Genomic DNA, 25,733 nt, shown 5'->3' with positions numbered 1-25,733 from the left:
TTTCAGAGTAGATAAAGAAGATGAAAAGAAATCAGATGATGGCGTCTTTCATATCACCCTTAAATTCAGGGGGGGCCCATCACGAGCTCACTGAATGCTTGAGCAACAGCACAGGAGGCAGGAAGATCCAATCAACGCTTACTTTAAAAATACAGGCTTGTTTCATTTTAAGAAAACTCAGTACACCAAAATATAACTTCAGGCAACATGAATGAGGAGCAAGGTGTGATATCAAAAGTGGACGCACTTCAGTGACTATTCACAGGGTTCCTCTACACATTCAGGAGGCTTCATGTTTTAGTATATAATTTGATGTAGGAAAAATAAATCACTATTTACATAAGGCTTTTCAAACGTGTCTAATACAGGAAACAAGCAAGCTTCACCTGGACTTAAAAGACAGCACCTAAAGTGACTAATATTTAATAAGAGTTTTGAGTTTCTTACTTTCATGCTCTCCAAAACTTGAAAACGAAAGGTTGCCCTCCCCACCACATTCCTCCTGTCTCCATTTAGCAAACACCGAGACTTTCCTCCATGGTTCCAATGAGGCTGAACTAATACAGCTTTTGAATTCACACTTCCTTGTGTGCACATCAAGGATGTCAGCGAAGCCCTGGGAACAGGACGCGTGGGCTGGGTCACTGCTGCTGCCAAGCTCTAAGGGCAAGCTCACGGTGCTTTCCCAGAACAGTGATTTACCCCCTTCCCAGCCCTGCCCCCAAAGTGGGTCTTGCTGATTTGGTCTGACACTTGCTTGTTACCATCTAGGCACCCAAGGTCATAGCAGTATTCCTCAACTTGCTAAAAAGGAGCAGCAGAATAGGTCTGGTAGCCCTGATATGTAGTTAAACCTGCAAGACATAAAGGGGGCCAGGTGGTTCTATCATTCCACTGCTTTCTGTGAAGCTCCTGCCAGGGCTGTTCATCAGCCAGGGGAGTTACCACCAGACCCACTCACCACCACCCTGTTCGTCACTGTGGCCAGGTTCCCACCTTGGAAATGCGGCGGGCACTGACAATCTGGGATGCTGGACTCTTCCCAAGGGCTAAGTGACCAACTTATCCAGAATTTGGAGTTAGGGAGTTTCTGTTTCATTTAACAGACAAAATTAGCTTCTTTTAAAATTACGACTGCAGTGTAAAGATTTAAAATGAGCTAGTAAGAGCCAGCTGTCATGAGATCCCTAAATAACAGTCACCTATGGAAAGTTAAGCAAAGCACTAGGCTTGGGGAAGGAAATGCCCATGGTACCTAGGGTGAACTTCATAAGAGCCTGTTTTGGATCCAAGATATAGTGAGACTCTTCCTTCACGTCAACAATTGTAGCAAACTCCTTCACCCGTGCGGCGCTCGGAGCACCCAGCCTCTCCGCATACAACCAGAACAGATTGGAGTCCAGAAGGTAGATGTTTAGGGTCTTGTTGGTTCTGCAGCTCAGGCCTGTGAAGCTCGAGCTGCTCGTCTCCAGTTCAGGAAAGAGATACCTGTTCTCCTCAATGTGAGGAACAGAGCCCGGGCTCTCAACCTCGCACTTCTTCTCTAGGGAAGAAAATGCAACAGGCGGGGTTTCAAAGACACCTTGTTCAGAATCAATGAAGCCCGCTACGCCCCTGTTTATGGTCCTGCAACATGCAGTGTAGTAGCTGAAAGGGCTGTAGAAACTTAGAAAATTGCTGCATTCTATGCTGTCTGATACCACATGATAAAAGGTCTGCTCCTTGAGGTAGAAAGAATCCAGAGCTGCTGCCATCTCGAAGAAGCTGCACTGGGGCATGCTGACCGAGCTCGGCCTGAGGCCACCGGCCGTCTGGTTGACACACAGTTCACACACATTGTGGGTTCTGGAGATGGAGTGCCACCGTGGCAGCACCACCGTGTTGCAGCAGGGTGACGCTGTTATCAGCGGCGGGTCCGGGAGCCGGGCTGGGGGATCAGGTGCCAGGGACTTGAACGCGGGGGCGTCCACTCGCCGCAGGTGCTGGAGGAGCCGCTCCACCACCTGGTCCCCGTGACAGTTGTTGTACTCCAAGGCCACTTCGGTGATCTGAAACACAGGGCGGAGCTCGTGAGAGGCGTGGGGTGAGGTAGGGAACCAAGGGACTGACACTGGGGCTTGTAGGCCTAGAGAGCATCCTGTCTGATTCAGAAGGAAGAGCCCTGGCCGGAAACAGCAATAAACAGGAAGCTGTCACACCTAGAGCTATTAATAGAGGGTTCCGGGTCACATTTCAGATCATGTCACTCTGTTAAATACTGAACCACCTGTTCAGAGATAGAAGGGGTCTTAGAGGGAGATGTCTTAGCCTATCACGTGATGGGGTGAAGCGGCTCACCCCACAAGACACATCTGGGTCATCGAAGAACCAGGAACAGAATCTAAGTCTGAACACCCAGCTGAGTCATTTTCCTTTATATCCTTAAACTCCTCCAGAGGAAGTCTTCATTCTTCCTCTTAAATATAACAGTCTAGCCTAAAAAAACTTGCCAAGCACCTAACGAGTAGATCAACTATCTCCTGGCATCTATGTTTCCAAATAAATTAATGCACCAGAGGAGCCCACGAATTCAACCTGTTCCAAACCATACTCCTCCATTTTGCCTTCCTGCTCCTGCACCAGCCTCTCTGGAAAATGGCACTGTCAAACCAGAAACATCAGCCAGCCCTCAGTTTCTCCTCCACGTCACCCACGCCTCCAGTCAGGCCAGCACTGACCTGGGCAGCGTCCTTTTGCATCCCTACGGCCACTGCCTCGACTCGGCCTCACTCCTCACAGACCGCCATTCTCTCCCCCGCCCACTGAGCTTCCACACTGCCACCCCTTATTTTTAAAAATACCAACCAAAGCATGAGGCTCCTCTGCCAAACGACATTCAGTGGCTCCCCTTATCTGGAGGGTAAAACCAAACACAGTCTGACCCAAGTCTGCCTTTCTGGTTGGTCAGAGCCTCCTCCATCTGGCAAACCTCAAGACTCTCCCCAAGACTCTACACCAGTGAAGGTGACCCCACCCCAGCCGGGGGAGAGGCAGGCTCCCCATTTTTACGGTCCCAGAAGTCCTTCCCAGAGAGCCTCACAACTGTCTGTCGAGACACCCCTCTTCCCCACAGGCTCAGGGATCCTCACGGGCAGGACTGGGCTTGATTTATCCTGCCGTCCCCTTAAGCCTCGCCCACTGCCAGGCACGTAACAAAGGCTCAGTAAACACCTGGTGAACGAAAGCATCTCGGGGGAATGAATGGACACACTCCCGCTTCTTGGTGAGATGATCGGCTTTACCCTGAGATCAGTGCTAGCCATTTAGATTCAAGTTGCATTCCAGGACTCTTCCATTTCCAAACTCAGGAGCTTTCACCACCCAACACCACCCCAGTTTAATGCAAAAGACAAGCAAGTCATTCTAATCCAGAGGCACTCATACTCCCTAAAACAGAACTGTGCTAACTTAAGTCAAATCCTGCCATGGGTAGTTAGTTAAAGGGTGTTAAGTCACTCAGGATTTTGTTTCATTAAAGAGGGAGCATGTGTGTGCGCATGTGTGTAAAAACCATTTAGTAAGTACTTTTCCAATTTAAAAGAAAACCCATATTTTATAACACATGATACTTACGGACAGAGTTAATTTAAGACATGTGTTTGTACAAAAAAACAAATTGTTCGAACAGTTCTTGGGCATAAAAAAGGTTACTTTAGATGATAAAACCAGTGTTTTGGTCCCCCCCTCCCACACACACATGTACACACAAGAACATCTCAGCCCTTCTTAAAGGGTAAGGCTCCGACAGCACATTATACTGAAAAGTTCAAGCCTATGTGATTAATAAAGAGCCCAGCTGCCCTATTGCCTCATCTGGGTACTACTTTATATTCAAAGACAGATCACCACCCCCAGGCCCCCACCAAACCCACAAAAATTCAACTACAGTCAGCCCTTCATATCCTGTATCAGCAATTCAAACAACATGGATCAAAAATATTTGGGGGGAAAAATTCCAGAAAACAAAGTTTGAGTTTGCTGCACACAGGCAACTATTTACATAGCATTTATATGGTATTGAGACGTACAAGATGGGGGTTTGATCCCTGGGTCAGAAAGATCCCCTGGAAGAGGGCATGGCAACCCACCCCAGTATTCTTACCTGAGAAATCCCCAGGACAGAGGAGCCTGGCAGGCTATGGTTCAAGGGGTCGCAAAGAGTCAGACACAACTGAGCAACTAACACTGTCACTTATACAGTATTAGGTATAGGTATTATAAGTAATCTTAGAGATGATTTAAAATATACAGGACAATGTGCGTAGGTTATATGTAAATGCTATGCCATTTTACAATACAGAACTTGAGCATGTTTGGAGTTTGGTATATGCGGGGGTCCTGCAACCAAACCCCCATGGATACCAGGGGATGGCTGGTTGAAAACCCCACATTTACTAGAAACAACTTTAAAAACTCTTAAGACTAGAGCATCTTAGTAAAGTAAGAGTGTCTTAGTTCACAGAATAACCGTGTTGTGAAGATTTTCCAAAGAAATGAAGTCTTATTACTTCAAGTCCTCCCTAATCAGAGAATCAGCAGATCCATTTCACTTCCTTTTCCTCCCTCCTCTAAGCCACAGGAGCAGCGTCCACTCAGAAGGCCCCCAGCAGGGATGAATCATGTCAGCAAAGAGGCTCCAGAGTAGTCACGGGAGGGGCCTGGCCTGCCAAAGGTCCTGCCTTCCCGTTCCCTCAGGAAGGCTCCTGAGAGGGCCCGGGAGAAGCAGCATCTGGTGAGCCTGGCCAGTGGTTCACGGACTCTCTGAAATTGGTTTTGGCCAATTAAGGGATCCTGGAGGGAAGGAAAAAATTAAACCCCCAGTAAACCCAACTGAGCAATCCCAGGCGCTCTCTGCTGATTGTTATTGCTCTAAGTGCCCCCAAACGATCCATACATAAAATAAACTCACACCCAGAGACAGGCAACACACGCAGAAGAGGCAGGCAGGAGGGGCTGGCTTCTGTTGACGACTGGCTCCGAAAACCGCTCTGTGAGCCACAGAAGGGTCAGGAAAACATGGGGTCCCAAGGTCACCCTGCCACTGCTGGACTGAGCATGGTCAGGGCCACCAGCCTGGCCAAATGCCTGTGATGACGGCACCCCCAAGGCCACACTAAACCCCGCCTGTGCTGTCCACCCGCTCCACACCTCTCCCGAACATCAGTCGCTGCAGGAAGAGGGAACCTGGCCCGTCTTCAAGGAGGCCTGGTTTGATCGCCCTGTCTGCTCTGCCTCAACCAGACCTGAGACACTGTCAGTAACGTGGCTGGAGAGGCCATGGTGGGTCCCAACCAAGAAGGCACAGGCTCTCCTGCCCACTTACAGGAAGGAGTGATACCATGAAATGCAGCAGCCACTCAGCGAGTAAGGGAAACCACTCTGATAGTGGAAAGAGAGAAGCCAATGAGGTTCGCCTGTTGCTTCTGAGACGCCTCTTCCCACTGTGGCTCTTACCTCATCTATCAAAGGGTGACTCTCGGCTAAGGGATTAAAAGGTATGAATACAAAAAGGGCTGGTCCTTTCTTCAGCTCGTTGTTCAGCAGGAGACTCTTGCCGCCATGCGGCCACAGCCATCGGACGAGCGTCTCTCGGTTTTCTAAGGCCCACTTACAGATGTTCTCAGCGGTGTAGTTGATGACCTCCCTGGGAAAGACCTGGGAAGGACAAACGCAGAGACATAAGAGGCGAGGTGGGACGGCAGCACCACCCCTGCCCAGCCTCAGCCCTCTCTTCACAGGTGAGGAAAACGAGGCTCGGAGCGGCCTGGGCGGCTGCACTCTGGCTCTGCCACTCCAGACAGGGCGCTTCCTCACAAGCGGCTTGGAAAGCAGAAGCTGCTGTGAGAGGTGACTTTCAGATCATGTGATTCATCTTTTCCCTTTAGGCAGAAAAGATGAATTTGTTTAATCTACCAACAAATAAGTTTCCCTGCCTGCTGCTGGCAACAGTGACCTCTACCTTCCTGCGTAAAGCGATTGCTAAGGAAACAGAAATGATGCAGTCGGGGGTCATTTTACCCTTGGGAAAATCATGTTTCCCTTGTCCTTGGGGACTCTCTGTTAGAACAGAAGTTTATACCTGCCTTGCTCACCTGTCTCCCCACCCCCATACCTGGCACAGAGCAGGAACTCAACAAATATTTGCATGAAACCCTGAGTGACCTAGAACTTGTATACAAGGCCACAGATCATACTTTATGTGTACAGAATTAAGGAGAGATATGCCTAGATTTTTTTTGCTTTTTTGCTAACAGAGTATGTCAACATAAAATTATTTTTGAAATTCCAATGATGTAAATTACAGGGTTTCAAACAAAACTCCCCCCCAAAATGCTTGGAGAGTTCCACAAAATAAGATATTTTATACTTCCCCAAATAGAGGTTTAAACTGACTTATAACAAGATGTCCACTGCTTTTACTTAAAAAAAAAAAAAAATACTGGTATCCCATTAATATTTCATTTGCTGAAAGGAATTCTGCTGCTCTGTCAATGAGCCACCCTTAAAAACTATGGAATTGACACCATGAATTCAGTATCTTTTTCAATATCTTTCTCATAGTCCTATCTTCTTTTCGCCATCTATTTTAAATTTCTTTCTCAGTACCCGTTACTATACATAAACATGATATACGTTGCTTGTAAAGCATGTTACAAAAGAAGGATGAAGGAAAATGATAGACAGCAGAAGCAGATGAAGTCCAAAGAAACTTAAGACAGAGGCACAAGGAGAATGGGCGGGCGGCAGGAAAAATCGTCAGATTTTTATTCCCAGAGTGGGATGGTGGGAGGTGGAAAAAAATGTTAATTGTCTTCATGAACAATTCTATCTGGAAAACATGGAATATATTTGACTTTGGGAATATAAACTGCAAGAAGTAAAGCCATCTGGGTTACTAGAGAAAGGCAGAAGCCAGGGAGACTGGCCACAGGGGGCGCCCCTCAGCAGTCCCCCCACAGGCAAGAGCCTTGTACGCTGAGCTGAGGGGAGCGTGGGTTTAAAGGCTGGGCACACTGGTACGGGGGTTCGGGTCCTCACTCGACCTGTAAGTCACTGACGCCGTCAATGAAGTCGGAGAGAGAAAACACTGAAGAAAATAAACTCAGCGCTGGGACTGAGGAAGTAGCAATAAACAGAGCAGAAGCACAGGACTAAGCACAACACAGCTCAGAAGCTCAGAAACAGCTAAGTTGGGGCCAATCCACCAACAAGCAAACAAAATCAGGGAACAAAGACAACAATGGAAAACCCAGGCGCTCTGGGGCGGGAAGCCACCAGCTTCTCACTGTGACTTGACAAGAACTTCCAAGTCCATCTCATCAGCTAAAGGAGAAAAGCGTGTCACGTTGCTACTCTTGATAAATGCAACAAATGAACAGAGGATATTGCCCAATGGAACCTTAGCCTTTGAGAACATGGTCCCAGAGGAACACTTCTCCAGTACAGCAATTCTGCCATTTCATCCAAGAAGGAAAGCTAACAAGGCTGCGTCAAAGTCTAAGACTATAAACATAATTTCTAGCTGTTAAATCCAAGAGCTCTGGGGCACAGGCTCCAGAAGGGGCTGAGGGGACTCGGTTTGCATATAAAACCATGTGCACTCTCCTAGAGACAGCGTCTATAGATTTCACCCAGTTCTCAAAGAAGTCTGTGATCTAGACAAGGTTAAGAACCACTGCGCTAATAGAAACGTGATTTTAAAATACTTACAAGTGATGTGTTGAAATGTCTATGTAAATACACACTTCCAGAGTGTACTAAGGATACCAGTTTCGCAAGATGCTTATTTGTGATAACCCCAAATCGTACTGTTCCTAGGTAATCTGAAACAGAAAATTTTCCTTTATTAAAAAGAAAAAGCCTGTGCCTTAAAACAACCACAAAACCCAATGATCAAATCTTGACACACAAATTTCCCCGGAGCAAAGCTCGTTTTGGCCACCTAGCCTAGACCGAAAAGGAGGAGCCAAAGAAACCACCTCCTAAAACAGATCGCATGTCTCCTCCCGAGTACCTGCCTCTGACTAGGACCTGCGCTGTTTCAGTCCCTGTTCCCTACTCACGAGCCTCACCTGAGAGCCCAGGCACATGCTATTCTCTCCGTCTGGACATTTCCATGCCAGTTCCTTCTCATCATTCAGATCTCAGCTCCCACCCCACCTTCTGAGAAGGCTTCCTTGACCACCTGCTTCCAGGCAAAAACACTTGAAAGGATGGTCTGTAAGCGGACACCAAGGCTCCCTCATGACTCAAGCCTTCTCTTTACTCTAAGCTTTACTCTAAGCTTTTAACAGCACTTACTAACATTTACATAATCCTACTGATTTATTTAGATTTTCTTTGGTCCAACTTCCTCTTAAAACCTTGTTTATTGCTGTTTACCCCAGCATCTACAGCAGCATCTGGGCATGTGTGTACTGATCTCTTGAGCAATAAATGTTAGTTACATGAATCAATCTAGCATATACAAGGAACTCATGTGAATTACTAAGAAAAATAAAACAGTTAAAAATGGGCAAATCACAGAAAAGGAAACGTAAGAGGCTAACTGTGCACTTAACCTCGCTATTTTGGAGGAAAGCAAATGAAAACACAATTGCCACTTTTCACCTTCAAAATGCCCCAGATCTGAGACATAGGAAATACCAGATATTGGTGACCAGTAAAGAAATGAGTGCTCTGCTGCAGAGCTGCTGGAAAAGGCAGACTGGCAGCCACCTGGGAGAGCAACCCACTGTGCTGTCCACAATGGAACCCGGACACGGCCCACAGCCCCCGATCCACCTTTTGGTGCCCACACATGTGCCCTGAGAGTTACACCCAAGGGCAGTCACCAAGGAATTGCCTGCAGATGTTGAAAACAGTGGGGCAGGGCAATCTATACAGCCTGAACAGATTTTCTAAGACACATGTGAGTAAAAAAGCAAAGACACAGTGTACCTTTTATGTGGAAAAATCCCTCACACTTATAAAGTATGTTTTCTCCTACAGGCACATATGGTTACAAATGTACACAGAATCTGAAAGGATAATAAAAACTGTTTTGTGTTGGGGGTTGGAGATCAAAGGGGACTTGATCCTTATGTGTGAAGCATTCTTTTTCCCCCTAAGGAGTATATTTAATGTAATATTTGTGTGATTAAAAGTTGACTAAAACATGTAGTATTAAAAGAGGGTGGATAAAACGACATAGGAAAAGGTACATTTTTTCCTACCCTCTTTCTGCTTTACTAGCAGGTGTTGAGTAAAGTATCAGTTAAACATTGTGTGCTACACTGTCGTTCAGTCATGTCTGACTCTTTGTGACCCCATGGACTGTAGTCTGCCAGGCTTCTCTATCCATGGAATTTTCCAGGCAAGAATACTGGAATTGAGTTGCCATTTCCTTCTCCAGGGGATCTTCCTGACCCAGGGATCAAACTCATGTCTCTTGTGTCTCCTGCACTGGCAGGTGGATTCTTTACCACTGCGCCACCTGGCAAGCTCTGACTCAAGTCTTATGAAAATAAGTCAAAATCACTTAAAGTGTCCTGTGCACAGAGACGTTCACTGCACCATTATTTACAGAACAACAACAAAAAACTTTTGATGTTACCAAGTGATATCTAAGTAAACACACGAAGCTTCTAGCTTACTTACACAAGCCCTCCTTCCAGCAGGGGTGGCCTCTTCCTCTCAGAGGAGGAGTCACTATTGAGGAAGAGGCGAGAGTGACTGTGTCCCTCACACCAGGCTGGACAATCTAACATAAACCTGATGAGTTGAAAATGGCACAGAACCAAAGAAACACAAGAAGAATAAGCCCAAAATGACAGGAAAGGCTTATATATAGGGTGGATGGCAAAGCGCGGGGTGCGGTGGGCAATGGGAGCCAGAGAATGGGAGTGAGGCAGCCTAATCTTCCTCTCAGCACCAGACTTAGAACCACAGCAACGTTTCACAGCCTTCATGATCAAAACCTAGACTCATTACACCAGCCACCGAGTGGGGATCCAATGTGGAACACAAGCACTAACAGATAAACCTGCTGCTGCTGCTAAGTCGATTCAGTTGTGTCCGCCTCTGTGCGATCCCATAGATGGCAGCCCACCAGGCCCCCCCGTCCCTGGGATTCTCCAGGCAAGAACACTGGAGTGGGTTGCCATTTCCTTCTCCAAAGCATGAAAGTGAAAAGTGAAAGTGAAGTCGCTCAGTCGTGTCCGACTCTTCGAAACCCCGTGGACTGCAGCCTACCAGGCTCCCCCATGCCTGGGACTTTCAGGCAGGGGTACTGGAGTGGGGTGCCACTGCCTCCTCCGAGATAAACCTGACGGCACTGCAAACCTCAGCGAGGGGGTGGTGGTGGGTGAGGACAAAGAACTGAACCAGAGAAGAGCTGCAAACAGTATCTTGACTGGATACTGTCAAGACAGCGAGAGCCAGGCTTCTCGGGGAAGGAGAAAGAAGTTATATATGAAGAGAGGAAAGTTAGAGTAAACGCTGCAGTGTTAGACTGGAATCAGAGGAAATTAAAATAAACTTACAACTTTTAGTATAAACTTATGACTTAAGACACAGATAATAGATATAGAACAGAGGCATGCATGTGCGTAGGAATAAACACATATATGTCTGAGCTCTCTACCTGCTGAAAGGGCCTAGAAGTAATGACACTGAGTATCAAGAAGCCCCAGATCTGGGTTTCTAAATGTCATTCTCCAATAAAAAGAACCCGGGGCTTCTTGGAAAAGAAGCTGATCCCAGCGCTGGGGCAAAGGCAGTACAAGATGAGCCTGAAACATCTTGTTGAGTCAGGAAAGAAGTGCTCATAAAAAGAGGAAAATTTGTTCAAGGGACACAGGCACCAACCCAAGACGCTAATGGCCAAAGCTGGAACAATCTGAGCAACAAAATAAACAATCAGTATTTTTCAAAAGTGTCCATGTTATGGAAAGTAAGAAAAGAGTGAGGAACTGTCAGAGGAGGAGACTAAGGAGAAAAAATAATTAGCTGCGATGCAGGATCCCAGACTGAATCCTGGAATAGAAAACAGACTTTACTGAAAACAATGGCAGAACTCAAATAAGGTCTGCGGTTTACAGACCTTCACACTGGACCAATGTTAATTTCTTAGTTTTGACAAAAGCACCACCACAAATGGTTAAATCATGTTAACACTGGGGGGAGCTAGGTGAAGGTAGAGCGTTAGGAAACTCCGGATCCATCCATCCGCGCAACATTTCTGCAGCTATAAAACTGGTTCAAATTTGAAATAAAAAAAAAAAAATGGCATAACATATAATTTCAGATTCCAAAGCTGCTGGAAGAAAAAGCAGGACTCAGGAGGGGAAATGCACTGGTAGGAGAAAACACACCACCCTCCATCCAGCAGTAGGCTCAATATTGGCAGACCGCCACCGATAGAGAGAGGGGTGAAGGAGAAGCAGCCAGTAGGAAACTCATTTGAGAGTCCGCCAAAGTCACCAACATGATTTACTGGAGCAGACGAATCAGGAGTGACAGTCTAACTCAAAAGCTGAAAGGGGCCATTCAAAAACCAGCTTAGCTGCATTCATAAGAATGGACAGCCGCCTGCACGGGGCAGATTTTAACATGCCCAAACATACTACAATTTCAAAACTTTATTTTTCACACAGAAATGTATAAGAATCACACCTTTTAAAAGTTCCTTCAGATAGTGGAAATCTTGCTGGAAAAAGCAGTTTATCTGTGCAGTCTCCTGTGTATAAGGAGCACTTAAATTAGCAGGCGAAGTTCACAGTGTAAGAATGACACACGAAAATAACACTTCTCATCTCCATATCCAGAACATTCTGTCAGGCAGGGTTCCAGGGCTTTCTACAATAGGGGTCTTTGTCGATTATAAAACGAATAATTTTGTCCCAAAATGAATGAAGCTTTAATATTTTAACTGAGGATTCTGAATGTACTGAATAATAAAAAACAAATTCAGAACCATGCTCTTCCCTCCCCTACCAGTGGGTCCAACAATGGCATGATCCTATTCAATTAATAATAATAATAAAGTCTTAATAAATTCTGTTAGCCAGGTAACCAGCTGACTACAGTCTATGAGCCATCCAGGGAAAGGTGTCAGAAAGACTACTGCAACATGCATGACATCCTGAAAGAACATCTGGGTGAAAGCAGGAGTTACTGAGCAGTTTCTGTAGCTGGTCACACAGACATCAAGATGACCACAGCAAGAAGACTGGCTTGTCTACTGTCTGCTACAAATAGCTTGTCTATCGTCTGAGTCCTTGGTCTGGTCTCCCTTAGCTACATGGCAACCTACTGGGCACACAGCCACCGCTAGGCTCCCCATGGGACTAGGGATGAGTGGACAATACAGCACGGCGCTTCGCTGTTTGCGTGCTTTGAGGAACAAACAGCCTTGCTTTGACCCATGAAGCCTTGCCTACTTCCAGCACTTACTGCAGGTTTACCCCTTGCTACCTTTCATGAGCTTGGGGTTCTTTTCCGTCACTCACAGTGCTCCACTCCTGCTTCCCTTACCCCTCTGGGTGGAGCTTTCATTGACCTTCCACACACCACTTCACCATTTACCTCCTGGCAACCACCAAGGACACATCGAAAATGGAAAGACCTGAAATGCCATCTGGTTTCCACTCAGACTCATCTGGCTCACTTGTGATCTTTCTGGTATGCTTCAGGGGGTTTTGTTTTTGGTCACTGCATAATGTTTTAATATCAGACTACTTTTATTGCTTAAAACCACTGCTTTAAATTCAATTTTTAACATTAAAACTTCAGTTTGGTATTAAGGTAAACTGCATACATTCTGCGGAGAAGGCAATGGCACCCCACTCCAGCACTCTTGCCTGGAAAAATCCCATGGATGGAGGAGACTGTGGGCCGCAGTCCAAGGGGTCGCTAAGAGTCGGACAAGACTCAGCGACTTCACTTTCACTTTTCACTTTCATGCATTGGAGAAGGAAATGGCAACCCACTCCAGTGTTCTTGCCTGGAGAATCCCAGGGGCGGCACAGCCTGGTGGGCTGCCATCTCTGGGGTCGCACAGAGTCGGACATGACTGAAGCGACTTAGCAGCAGCAGCAGCATACATTCTGAGGCAAGACCTCAGTGAGGCAAAATATTAAAATTCTCAAACATTCCAGAAAAGAACAAAAATTAGCTCCTTTTGTTAGCAAAAGGTTTTTTGTTTCCCTTTTTATTGAAGTATGGTTGATTTATAATCTAGTATGAGTTTCAGGTGTACAGCAAAATGACTCAATTTTATTATATTTTTTCAGATTTTCCATTAATAGATGTTTAACTGCTTTCAAATTAGTAATAAGTCTTGCCAGAAGCAAAGCTACACAATTCACACTCACCAACTAACAGACTACCAGGAGGACACTGAAGCATCAGCTCAAGGAGGTGCCTACAGGAGACTCAGGATCTTAGGATATAATTGCTTTTTCCCAGGACACCGGGATAATGAGGCCTAGGTCCTAAGTGCACGGTCCTAGGTGGTTGTGAGCACTTGAAACATGAGCAACTGGGGGACTAAATTTTTTACTTTATTTGACTTTTAATTTGAAAGTGATACTCAACTCAGTTACAAGGAAACATTCAAAAGATGAGTTTGTAACCTTAAACTAATATCATATTATAAATAAACTATATTTCAATAAAAATAAATACACAAAATGAAACAATATAAAACCGTTTGGTATGTAAAACACTTTTTCAGCTGTAAATTGTATGAAAGTGCTGTTACATATAAAAGACTTGGTTAAAAAATGTAAAATATCTCAACAGTTTTTATGCTGATTACATGTTGAAATGCTAATAATTGGGGTACACTGGGTTAAATAAAATAAATTATTCAATTGATTTCACCTATTTCTTCTTCAATTTTAAGGCAGCCACTAGAAAATTTTAAAATATCTCTGTGGTTCATGTTAAAGTTCTACTGAACTATGCCGAGGTGACCATGACGAAAAAGCAAGATTCATGTAACTCAGGAAGAAGATTAGCCTCAGATAAGTCCAGCAGCCAGTAATCCTTAATAATGGACAGTTATCTGGGAAGGACACATAAGACAAAGATGTTTTCCATGAAAACCTCTCTAAATAGCAGAGAATGGTTACTTTAAGAATGTGTCCCACTCTCTCCTTCAGAAAGGAAAAGGTGGGGCTCTAGACCTTGTGACTCTGGGTACAAATGGCCGAGCTTCTGAAATTCTCTCTCAGAGGGCTACATTAAACAGTATTTGGTGTCCTACAAAGTGAGGTACCCAAGGATACACTGAAAGAATGAGCAGACATGCTGGAACTGAATGGGCCATCTGCTCTCCAGGAGGCTTCTGCGTGAGCTAATCTCTCAGGGCTCTCAGGGCAAACTGGAACAGCAGGTTGAGAAAAAGACTGATACAGAATACTACTAACTAATAAACCACGATATTCTTCAAAACTGACCGAGTACCACTGGATTAAGTCACGTAGATTTTAACCTACATGGCTAAGAAGTTATTTACTCCCTGGGAAAATTTCTCTCAATTCTTTACTCTGGGAAGTGGTCACATTCCCAAAGGCAAAACCTGTATTGTGGTCCCTTCCAGGCCGCCAACAATTCTCACTTTACTCTCTACTCTGACGTTTTTATTAACTTCTGCTTTCCCACTCTTCTTTACAAGCTTTTGGACAAGGAAGAAAAAGGAAGACGGCAAGACTGTATTAACAGGGATAACAACAGCCCCTCCAAGGTTACTTAGGGTTTCCACTGTAGTGACTCGGCATCAGCCACCGGATGATGACTTCATGCACTTCCAATGCTACATGCATTCATCAGAATAAAAAAATTTGCGAAGAAATGCAACTGTATAGAAATGTTTGTCTTCAGCACATGAACTATAGCTATGGCTGGCATTTTTCCACAGAAATGTGACTCAGAGATTTATTACATTGTCAATTTCTTTTTTTTTGGCTGTGCGGCATGGCTTACTGGATCTCAGTTCCCCAACCAGGGACTGAACCCAGCCCACGACAATGAAAGCACAGAATCCTGACATCAGGCAACTCCCCCAAAATCCTAAGCACAAAACAATTATGTAGAAAAAAGTCTGGCATTTGGGCACCACAGACACACTATGCATGTTCTGGTGCTTGCCAAAATACTGCTAAACTCCAAGTAAACATATAACTTCTTAGCAGTGATTTTCCTTCTACTTGTGAGTTAGGAAGGAGGGAAAGAAAAACATCATTCCAAATTCATCATTTGCGGGGAACATAAACTATAGAGCTAAACAGGCACTGTCCTATACACTAACACGACTGTAAACACCCTCACACCATTGTTCTCATTTAGTCAGAGCATAACATTAAAATGATACATCTTTTTATCATGTATGTAAAATACATACATCTCTTGTACGTATTTCAATTAAGTTCCTCTTTAAAAAAAAAGCCTCAGGGAGGGAAAGACTTCACTAAAGAAACATTATCTCCTTAGAAATTCCTCCTCTATCCCCTCTTACACTGCACTTACGGTCTAGCATTGGTGTCATTCATATATATATATATATTTTTTTTTTTTTTTTAAATCATGCTTTACAAAAATAAAAACAATTCTTAGCTACCAGGTCTAAAAAAAAAAACAGGCCACGGGCCAGAGCATTTTCAAGCTGAAGTCTCCTTTAGAGGCAACTAGGGCAAAGCTCCCTTACGCCGCAGGTGGGGAACCTAAAGAGTAAGCCGTGGTCACACTGGACACCTGCCACTGACACAACTGGGCAGGAGAGCGAGTCCCCGACTACAGGTAAGAAGATGCCACTAACGCCCAGGAGAAACCAGAAAACAACGTTGGTTGCTAAGTGGGAGACACAGCCAAGCAGTGCAACAGGAGTTCCAAGGAAGGAGCCGGTGGATGGAAATCTCCAGTCTACGTCCACAGAGCGCCAGATGTCACGCTGACTGGGCAGTGTCTACAACTCCCACAGGACTTCGGCTAGGCCCTGAAAAAGACAGACACTAACTAGGGCGAGGCTCTGCATTTTACGTAGGATCATGAGCAAAGCCTTGGAGGTGAGAACCACTACCTCCTCATCCCAGGAGAGCAGAGGCAGATGGAGTGATGTGGTTGCGGTTCCTATCACATTCCTCACGTACTGGACATGACTATATTAAGTCACTGTTATTGCTGTAACAAATTACCCACTAATTTAGTAGCTTTAAAAAATACCTTACAGTTTGGAGGCTGCAGTCTAAAACGGGCCTCATTGGGCTAAAACCAAGGTGTCGGCAGGGAGTGTTCCTTCCAGAGGTTGCAGGGGAGAATCCATGTCCTTGCCTTTCCTACCTTTCAGAGGCTACTTGCATTCCTTGGTTTGTGGCCCCTTCCGTCTTCAAAACCAGCAATGGCCAGACAAGTCCTTCTCTCACTGGATCACTCTGACACTGTTCTTTGCCTCTCAATTCCACTTTTAAATCCACATGCAACCTCCATTTCCTCTTGTCATGCAATGTAATATATTCACAGGTCCTGGGGTTAGAATGTGGACATCTCTGAGGAGCCACTGTTCTGCTTCACAGTGACCTGGGGTCTGTGAGGTCAGTGAATGAGGCCTCCAAGCCTCAGTCTCCTCAGCTGAGATAGTTAACACTGAGAAGGTAACATTCTACTTCAAAGAGTGGCAGTGAAGATTGGATCTTCCGGGTAAAGTGCTCTGTTCAGCATCAACTTATCGTGCTCAATGTTACATAACAAGCAGTCAAGTGGAGGGCAGAGCTGGGTTTGTCTGAACCGAATGGCTTTACTATAAGTGTGTGACTTTATTATAGAAGGTGATCCCTGAGAGGTTTTCATGATTTTAATGTTTTGGGTTCTTTGCCTAGGAGTCTTATTTCAGCTTAAAACAAAAACAAAAACCCCACCAAAAAACCCCCAACAACCCTGAAAAAAATAGGATCAAAAACCAAATCACACACAGACAGGGACTTCCCTGGCGGGCCAGAGGTTAAGAATCCATGCTTCCACTGCAGGGGCACAGGTTCCATCTCTGGTCTGGGAACTGGGATCCCACATGCCGCACAGCGTGGCCAAAGAGAAAATCCCCAAAACACAACAACAAAAACACATATACATACACACTCATAAAACAGGTAAACTTCAAAAAGGTAGAAAATACCACAAAACAATTAGAAAGTAAAGACAGTGAAATTTTTCAAACACACGGGTCCAAGGAATCAGAGTATCTACAAGTGACCACTAAGCTTGATTCTGAGCTCTCCGCACACTTTTTGCTTCTCTCAGCACCACCTGTCTTCCGCTCTCTTGTTCCTCATCCTCACTCTCTTGTTCCTGACTCCTCATCCTCCTGGGAAACCTGGCCCACCTCCAGTCTTCCCTGACTTGACCCGCACGCCCCCACACCTCCGTGCTCCGACACAGCCTGTCACAGATGTGTTACTGCACTCGCTCTGTGGACAAGCCCACCTGAGGGCCACCCTATGGGGGCACTATGAATGGTAAGAAGTGTTACTCTTTTTCACAGCTGGAGTACAAAGTGGACCCTCCAAAGTTCGCTGAATTAATGTCATGCTTCTGAATCTAACTCAAGAACAGTAATGTCTGGTTTTGGGCTTAGTGCTTATCTAGCAGGGAGTTGGTGATGGACATGGAGGCCTGGCGTGCTGCAGTCCATGGGGTCACAAAGAGTCGGACATGACTGAGAGACTGAACTGAACTGAGCAGCACTTACAAGGCTGAGGAAATGTCATAATGGGAATAAAAGCATTTCCTATGAAAAATGATCATATCCTTGCTAAAATAATAGCAACATAATTAAAAGTCATTTTTAAATGCGAATAAAGACATATGGACTTCCTAATATGTTTACTCTAATGTATATTAATCAGTACCCAGAGGGCCTCAGATCACCAGCAGTTAGTTAGAAAAAGATTTCTCTCTCCAAGTGAGTATAGTGACAACAATACTCACTAATCAGAACTCATTAATACTCAATAATCTCAACAAAAAGATTATCTGAGAAAACCAACTGATCAAGAACCTGTTTCATTCATGGAGAACTGTTAAATCCAATGCCTGGTCCAAAGTTCCAAGAGTTAGACCCAGGAACCTGAGGAAATACAGTAATCTCAGAGTCAACCTTGCCTAAGAAGTCAGTCCTTTGCTTTTTGGGTTTTTTTTTTTAATGGTTGTCGGCCTTTTAAAAAATATTTATTTATTTGTGTGTTTCTTAGTTATGGCATGTGAACTCTTAGTTGCAGCCATGTGGGATCTAGTTTTCTAACCATAGATCAAACCTGGGCCCCCTGTGTTGGAAGTGCAGAGTCTTAGCCACTGGACTGCCAGGGAAGTCCCAGCTCCCTGTTTTTTCAATGACTTTAAGAATGTCACTTACAGGATAAGAAAATCCTACCTTTCAGATCTCTTGATGTTGTATAAAGTTTCATAATTTAACAGAAAAGTGCTCCAAAAAAGCTTTATTCATGAAGGGACCTTTTTGTGTCCTGACGGGATTGTCCCAGCAAATAGCAGCACCACAAATCGCCACCTGGTGGAGGAGAGGGACCCTACACTGGAATTACTTCCTCTAATCAATTTCTATTTTAAAAAATTCGCTGCAAGGGTTATTTTCCAAAAGTGTTCCTTAGAAGACTAATGTCACAAAGTCTGCTGTCAACTACACTCAGGAATTCCTAAAGGTGAAAGAAGGGAGTGGGTCTTTAGTTAACAGTTCAGTGTATTTTGAGGATGACATTTAAATGTCGTGTGTGTGTGTGTGACTCAGTCATGTCCAGCTCTTTACGACCCCATGGACTATAGCCTGCCAGGCTCCTCTGTCCATGGGATTCTCCAGGAAAGAATACTGGAGTGGGCTGCCATTTACTTCTCCAAAATATCATGTGTATTTCAATTCAATCCATTAGGATTCTAGTGTCAGGAGACAGTGAGAAGCCAAGCATGAGCCAGGCTAGGCCTCCGTCCAGCCCAGGGTGAGTGACTCCTGCAACTCTGGTCTAGGGAACCTGAAAGGACAGACATAAGGGGACATGGAGGAGGTGGGCAGGAGATCCAAAGTGACAACATCCCACTGAGAAGATCACTCCCTTGGCAATCTCAAGGTAACATGCTCTTTACAACTTACTCATTCAAACTTTTAGCTAAACTCTAAGAACTGCAAGAGCCCAATGACGAAACCTTGGCCTCAAGGCACTCAGTAAATACTGTCTGAACAAACTAGCTCACATTCCTGTGGGATAGAGATGCAGTCAGTTCCATGGGGAGAACACCATGTCTCACCGTCACCCCTTGGTGTCCACAGGGAACCGGTTCCAGCCCCAGCCCCAACTCCTCTTGAATACCAAAATCCAGGGATGCTCAGTCCCCCGTGCAAAACGGCACAGCATTTGCATGTAACCTACACGCATCCTCTGGTATACTTTAGATCACCTCTAGATTACTTGTAACACCTAATACAGTGTAAATGCTCAAAAAATAGTTGTAGATACAATGTAATGCTATGTCAGTTAGTTGGCAGATGTGTGACAAATTCAATTTTTGCTTTGGGGAACTTCCTAGAATTTTCCTAATATTTTCAACCCAGGGTTGGCTGAATCCACAGGTGGTCACAGAAGGCTAACTACACAAAAAACAGCAAGGATGGAGAGCTCAGGGAAAGGGAAGAGGAAGACCTGCTGGCTGGTCTAGGTGCAGAACACCTGGTGTAGTCGCCTGTAAGAATCCAGACCCAGAACTTGCTTCAGGCGCTTTCAGTCGGTGGCTTTCCCATTAAACTACTACAGACTTTCAGACTATAACTGTATTCACACACAACATAATTCACACACGATGTGGCCTTGTAAAACAAGCACTTACCCTCTCACCTCCGCTCTCTCCCATTTTATGGCAGAGAAACTCAAACACAGAAAAGGTGCGTGTTTTGTCTAAGTTTATGGACCCTGCCGGGGCAGACAAAGGCTAAGGACCAGATAGCAGCCCCTACGACCCCGCTTTCCCCTCAGGAAGCACTGCATCCCTTCTGAAGGTCAAATGGACGAAATTCCTTGCAAACTTTCTCTTTTAAAAAGGGCACTGAATCATAGCAGACTATAACAACATTTTACCATAACACATCTTTACAGTAAATAAACAAGCATAAGACAGAAAAAAATCAAGTAGGCACCCTAAAAATATCAACCCCTCCATCAAGTTTTTTTTAGGCAAAAGAAGAAAGAGCCTGTCTGCCAAGATCAAGGTGAAAAGGCTTAAAGAGGAAAGGCTTGGCAGTCTAGAAAGAGGAAAAGTACAAGGGACCAGCGTCCCCAGGATGTGGAAACACACCCAGAATGCCAGCCCGCAGTTAATCATTCAGCACTTTGCAAGGATTAATCAGAAATGAGGGTGTGTAAGACCTGTGGGGCTTCACAGGTGGTGCAGTGATGAAGAACCCGCCCGCCAATGCAGGAGACACTAGAGATATGGGTTCGATCCTGGATCAGGAAAACCCCCTGAAGGAGGGAATGGCAACCCACTCCAATATTCTTGCATGGAAAATCCCATAGACGTAGGAGCCTGGTCAGACATGACTGAGTATGCATGCATGCCAAGACCATTTACAAAAAACTGAAAGGGAGGTTTGAATAAATGAATAATGATGCTGTGAGCCTAGAAAGGGAAGCTAAATTTTATGAAAATGTCAATTACCTCTAAGTCAATATAAACACTTAATAAAATTACCAGCCCAATGCATAGATGGATATAAAAGAACATTTCATAAAACACAAGAACTAAAAGAAGCAGAGTCCAGACTTCACCAAGTACTCACTTACAGAGCAAGAAATGAAATTATATTTACTCATACAAAAAGAGGTTTCTAGACCAAGAAAAAACACAGAAAATAGACCCAATTACACATAAGAAAATATTTTTTGGTTAAGCAGGCATCATCAAGATGAAGGATAAAGGAAGTATTACTCTGTAAATAGAGCTAACTGATTAGTCAGTAAGAAGTGAGGAAAATCAACTGTGCTCTGTATTTTAAGCCAAGGTAAACCCAGGCAGCACAAAGTGCTAAATAATTTTAAAATCCAAAGAGAAGAAAGTGAACTAATTAGTGATAAGATTTAAAAAAAAATAAACAGATCAAGAAAAAGAACCACAGATTTAACTACATGAAAATACAGAACTGCTATATAAAGGAAAAAAAAGATAAAAGTAAAATGGCTAGAAAATAATGGACAGAAATATAACAAAGGGCTACCGCCCACAACCATCTAACAGCAGGGCCAACATAAACTGACAAACTGGCACCTGGATGGAGACCAACAGGCAGAGGACACAGGGGACTGAGATGGCCTCTCGCAGCAGCCCACCCCCAACACCAGGCAGAGTGCTTCATACACGGCACATTCTCAAAATATTTGTAGACCAATGGCAAGCTAAACAAACGTTAGAGAGTGTCCTGGCTATTTCTAAGGCAATTAAAAAAAAAAAAAACATAAGGCAATGGAAAGACATGTGCATTTTATATATGCCCGTGGCCTGGTGAACCAGGACATCTGCTTTCTACCACAACAGTCTAAACACTTCATCAGTTAAGCTCTCTATAACCAAATGTTAAACGGGTCAAATGTTCCTCAGGCCTCAATTTGTGTACATGACAGAAACGCAACAATGACCTAGAATTTACATTTCAAACTGTCCTGTTAAAAAAAAAAAAGCCTGCATACTGAGCATCGGCTATTAATAGTAAGTAAAATTCCATTTGACCTCAGTGTAGGAGAAAGCAAAGGTGAAAAACACCCAGGGGCCCAAGGAAGGTTTACTTCAGTAATCCTTCACAGTACACAGTTCTTAGAAAGTCAGCCTTCCAAATTTGTGTTTTTCTTCTAAAAATGGCTCATTAAAGCTTAAGTGGGAGCTCAGCCACAAAAATGGAGTGAAAAATTATTAAATACAATGAACTCAGTTCTTGCAAAGTCCATAAGCAACAGGATTTTACAAGACCCAACTAGAGAGGGAAGAAATACAGTAAATTTTCTGAGCTAGATTTATTCCGAGAAGAAATTTGATATAATCATTTGTCAAAATTAGTCATATGATCAAAACATTTGTTTTGTACCTTCAGGTAGTCTTAACCCATTTGTTACCCTCCTTGCTTAAAAAAGGAACAGAAAAAAAAACTTATTGAAAAAACTTTTATTAAGTCAACTACATTTAAAAAAAAAGGGAATAAAGACTACTACCTTATATTTGGAAAGATTTTTTCCAAAAGAAGCAATGTTTTGGAAACCTCTGAATGAAAAGGTAATTTAAGATGAAACATTAACACACATTGTAAGTTAGCTGGATAACAACACACCCTTTCAAATCTTGAAACAGCTTCTCTAACTCAAGAACTTGAATGCTGCCATTATTCTAGTGACTAACTCTAGGCTACCCTTTTATACATCATCTTCAAAGGACTTTATTTAGTTTTCTAAGAGGATTTTTGAACATCTGCTTAAGCTTATTTAAGTTGGCAGTATTTTGTCTTCAAAATTCAAACTCTGACTCATGAGCCTCCTTAGTCACCTGAAGCTGTGCAGCCCAGTCTTAAAGGGGACAGAAGAGACACCTAATGTGACAGGTTGAGTTCCTCTCCCAATGTCCCCTGCGTGAAAAGCATGCACACAGTAGATTCTCTATGCATAAAACCTTAAGACAATGTACACACTAAAATGGCCAATAATATAACTGTTTGATGTATTAATAGTATGCTATCATACTATCCCCCCAAATACTGATGCAATGTAATACCCAGTAACAGGAGGATGGCTGAAAGATCAGTGTGATCCCTCATCTGGCAAACAGTGACTGAGCCCCTGCTATGTGCCAGATGCTGCAGAAAGAACACCGAGCTGAAGACACACGGTCCCCACCCTCAGAACCTCCCAGTCCCAGGAAAACGACAGACAGTAAACAAATCATCTCACAAGTAGACACATCATATCAACTAGGCTGAGTGCTATGAAAGAAAACAACAAACCTCTCCCCAGCGTGGGAGACTGAGGAGGTGGGTGCTATTTGAGGGGAATCTGGAGGATAAACAAGGGTTTAAAAGGTGGAGAGCTGGGCCCTGGGCCCTGGGCACAGGAGGACACATTTCAGGCAGAAGGGCTGGCACAGCGGCCCCCATGTGAGGAAGGAGGGTGGAGACTGGGTACCAGGTAAGTGCCCACTGGTCTCGTCCAGGGGTGGGAAGAGGCTTGGACCACAGCTTGTAATGAGATGAACAGCAGATGAAAGTATCTAACAGAGAGCTGATTTAAGGCCACAGCTGATACAGAGAAAGAAAATGGAGCAACGTGAAAAAACGGGCAGGATACAATGTTTAACTTACAAAGCAGGGCTTCAAATAAGATATGATTCAGCTAAGTAGAAAAACATGTATATATGGATCTGAGAGTAGTGAAGCTGGCCATAGGCTGATGCTGTAACATGACATGACTTTCATACAACCTACAAGCACTAAAAACTGTTATCAAAACGTCCAACTCCACACAAAAGGAGAGAATATAAGAAAATTTAAAGTGCAAAATACAACACTGTAGACACTGTGTGATCAAGCTACATTAAAAAAAAAGTCTCTAAACATTTAAGAGACTGTCCTTGAAACAGCAAACAATTCTGTCAATAGAACATAAACAATGTAATACAAATACAGAGAAAAAGAATCAAGAGAACTAAAATGTATAAATCACAAAGATAACCTATGCAAAAGTAGGTATCAGTATACATACATTTTGGATAAAGCACTAATGTGTTAATATGAATCCTGTTTACCTTTCTTTAATGAATGCAGTGCTGAGGTGAAGAAGGTCAAATAACCGGGTGGCTGGGGTGAGCCACTGAACTCAAAGTACCCGAGAACTCCAGGCTGTAGAACAAGAGCAGAATTAGGTGACTGGGTATCGTTGGTCACTGCATAAAGAGAAATATTTCAAAACAAGAAAGACATGCCATTACAACTTCACATTTGCAACCTGCTGCATTCCCGTTTTTAAAAATCTAACAGAAGCCCATGAAAAAGTTGCCGGTTAGCACTGACCCTTTCCCTCCATTTAGACAACAGGCAGGGTAAGGGATCGAGTTGAGCTGCAGCAGCTTTTACAGGGGCAGTTAGCTCAGAGCTGAAACGTCCTAGGCAGGCCTCTCACCCTCTGTGGGCAGTTCTCCTATGCCCCTGGTTTGAAACCTCACCATCAAGTCCAAGTACTCATTTGCCTTTGTTTGGCAATTCTAGGCAAACCCGTTCAATGATCTGTAACCTTTCTTACATTTCTTCCTCCCCTCACTCCAAACACACCTTCACGCTCACTGGAAATCAGGCTACCCCTGAGTGGCTCCACTGGTGCTCAAGGTCATCCTTCTAGGAGCTCCTTCCTCTCCCCTCAGAGCCCAGCATTCCTCATGGGCAACGCTCCTCTCTCGTCAGGTCAGTCTGTGGAGAGCTCTCTTGGTCCTCCACCCCAGCTTCCACCTGCTCATTCCATTTCTCTAAGCTTACAACCGCGCGCCCCTCCATTCTGCCAAACCAATTAACTGTGTTCCACCAGACCACATTCTGCTTTCACGTTCAGAATAATTTCTTCCTTCTCAGAAGGCCCCGCGGGCACCATTCTGTCTGACTTTGTTCTGTAACTAAATGTTTCTGAAGCCCAACTGTGAGATCCTTGAGCAACGAGTGCTGGCTGGGAGTCAGGAGCCCTAAGCTCAAGTCTGACAGCTCAGTGATCTTGGGTGAACCCTTCAATGTGAAGCTCAGCTTTCTTAACTAAGGGGACCATTCATCCTGGGGTTACTGAGAAGAATGGGCTTGATGAACATAAAGCACTAGGCAGAGGTTAAGGAGGCCTTTCTAGCCCTAAAACACAACACTGTTTTTAATAAATAATTTTGGAGCTGATGTGATCATTGGGACAAAGACCTAAATAGTAAAATAGAAATTTACCCTGTTGGTAAAGTTTAAAATCAGTATGTTGTACAAAAAAGGACATTTCTGATCTATAATGGAACATACTATCTTTCAAATCTAAAGCACTTGTTTAGTCTAATAAGATTTTATTTTAAATAAATTAACTGCTTTTCATTCTGGTAGAGACTGAGATAGTCAATGTTTAATATAAAAAAAAAAATCCAACAAATACCTAATTTCCCAAACAACTGAGGAAATAAGAAAGTAACAGGATTTTTTTTTTTTTTGCTAAATTTCTTTAAATGTTTTCAACAAGCCAATCCAGAACTGGCTCAAAGTAGAATAATACACTGTTTGGGTTCCTAATGTTTTAAACCAACCTATGACGGAAAAACATCTATTTCTGCTTTATTGACTATGCCAAAGCCTTTGACTGTGCGGATCACGATAAACTGTGGAAAATTCTTCAAGAGATGGGAATACCAGACCACGTGACCTGCCTCTTGAGAAATTTGTATGCAGGTCAGGAAGTAACAGTTAGAAATGGACATGGAACAACAAACTGGTTCCAAACAGGAAAAGGAGTTCGTCAAGGCTGTATATTGTCACCCTGTTTATTTAACTTATATGCAGAGTACATCATGAGAAACGCTGGACTGGAAGAAACACAAGCTGGAATCAAGATTGCTGGGAGAAATTTCAATAACCTCAGATATGCAGATGACACCACCCTTATGGCAGAAAGTGA

The 25,733-nt window shown here is 44.0% G+C and overlaps 1 protein-coding gene across 3 annotated transcripts in view; it reads right to left on the bottom strand.

Moving 5' to 3' along the window:
* The window catches only part of TXNDC11 (thioredoxin domain containing 11), a 60,317-nt gene that overhangs the window by 9,673 nt on the left and 24,911 nt on the right, over window positions 1-25,733 (bottom strand). For 2 of the 3 annotated variants that reach the window (XM_027527375.1, XM_027527377.1), the window contains 4 exons: window positions 23,854-23,947; window positions 7,750-7,862; window positions 5,494-5,694; window positions 1,256-2,048 (listed from right to left, as the gene is read on the bottom strand). In XM_027527375.1, coding sequence (XP_027383176.1) covers window positions 1,256-2,048; window positions 5,494-5,694; window positions 7,750-7,862; window positions 23,854-23,947 — 1,201 coding nt within the window. The remainder of the gene's footprint in view (window positions 1-1,255; window positions 2,049-5,493; window positions 5,695-7,749; window positions 7,863-23,853; window positions 23,948-25,733) is intronic. The other variant, XM_027527376.1, reaches the window with a different exon arrangement.

This window comes from Bos indicus x Bos taurus, chromosome 25, assembly GCF_003369695.1.
Source record: "Bos indicus x Bos taurus breed Angus x Brahman F1 hybrid chromosome 25, Bos_hybrid_MaternalHap_v2.0, whole genome shotgun sequence".
In the NCBI taxonomy this organism is placed as follows: Eukaryota; Metazoa; Chordata; class Mammalia; order Artiodactyla; family Bovidae; genus Bos; species Bos indicus x Bos taurus.
Note: the sequence above shows the minus strand (reverse complement) of the source record. Positions and strands in the feature narration are given on the sequence as shown.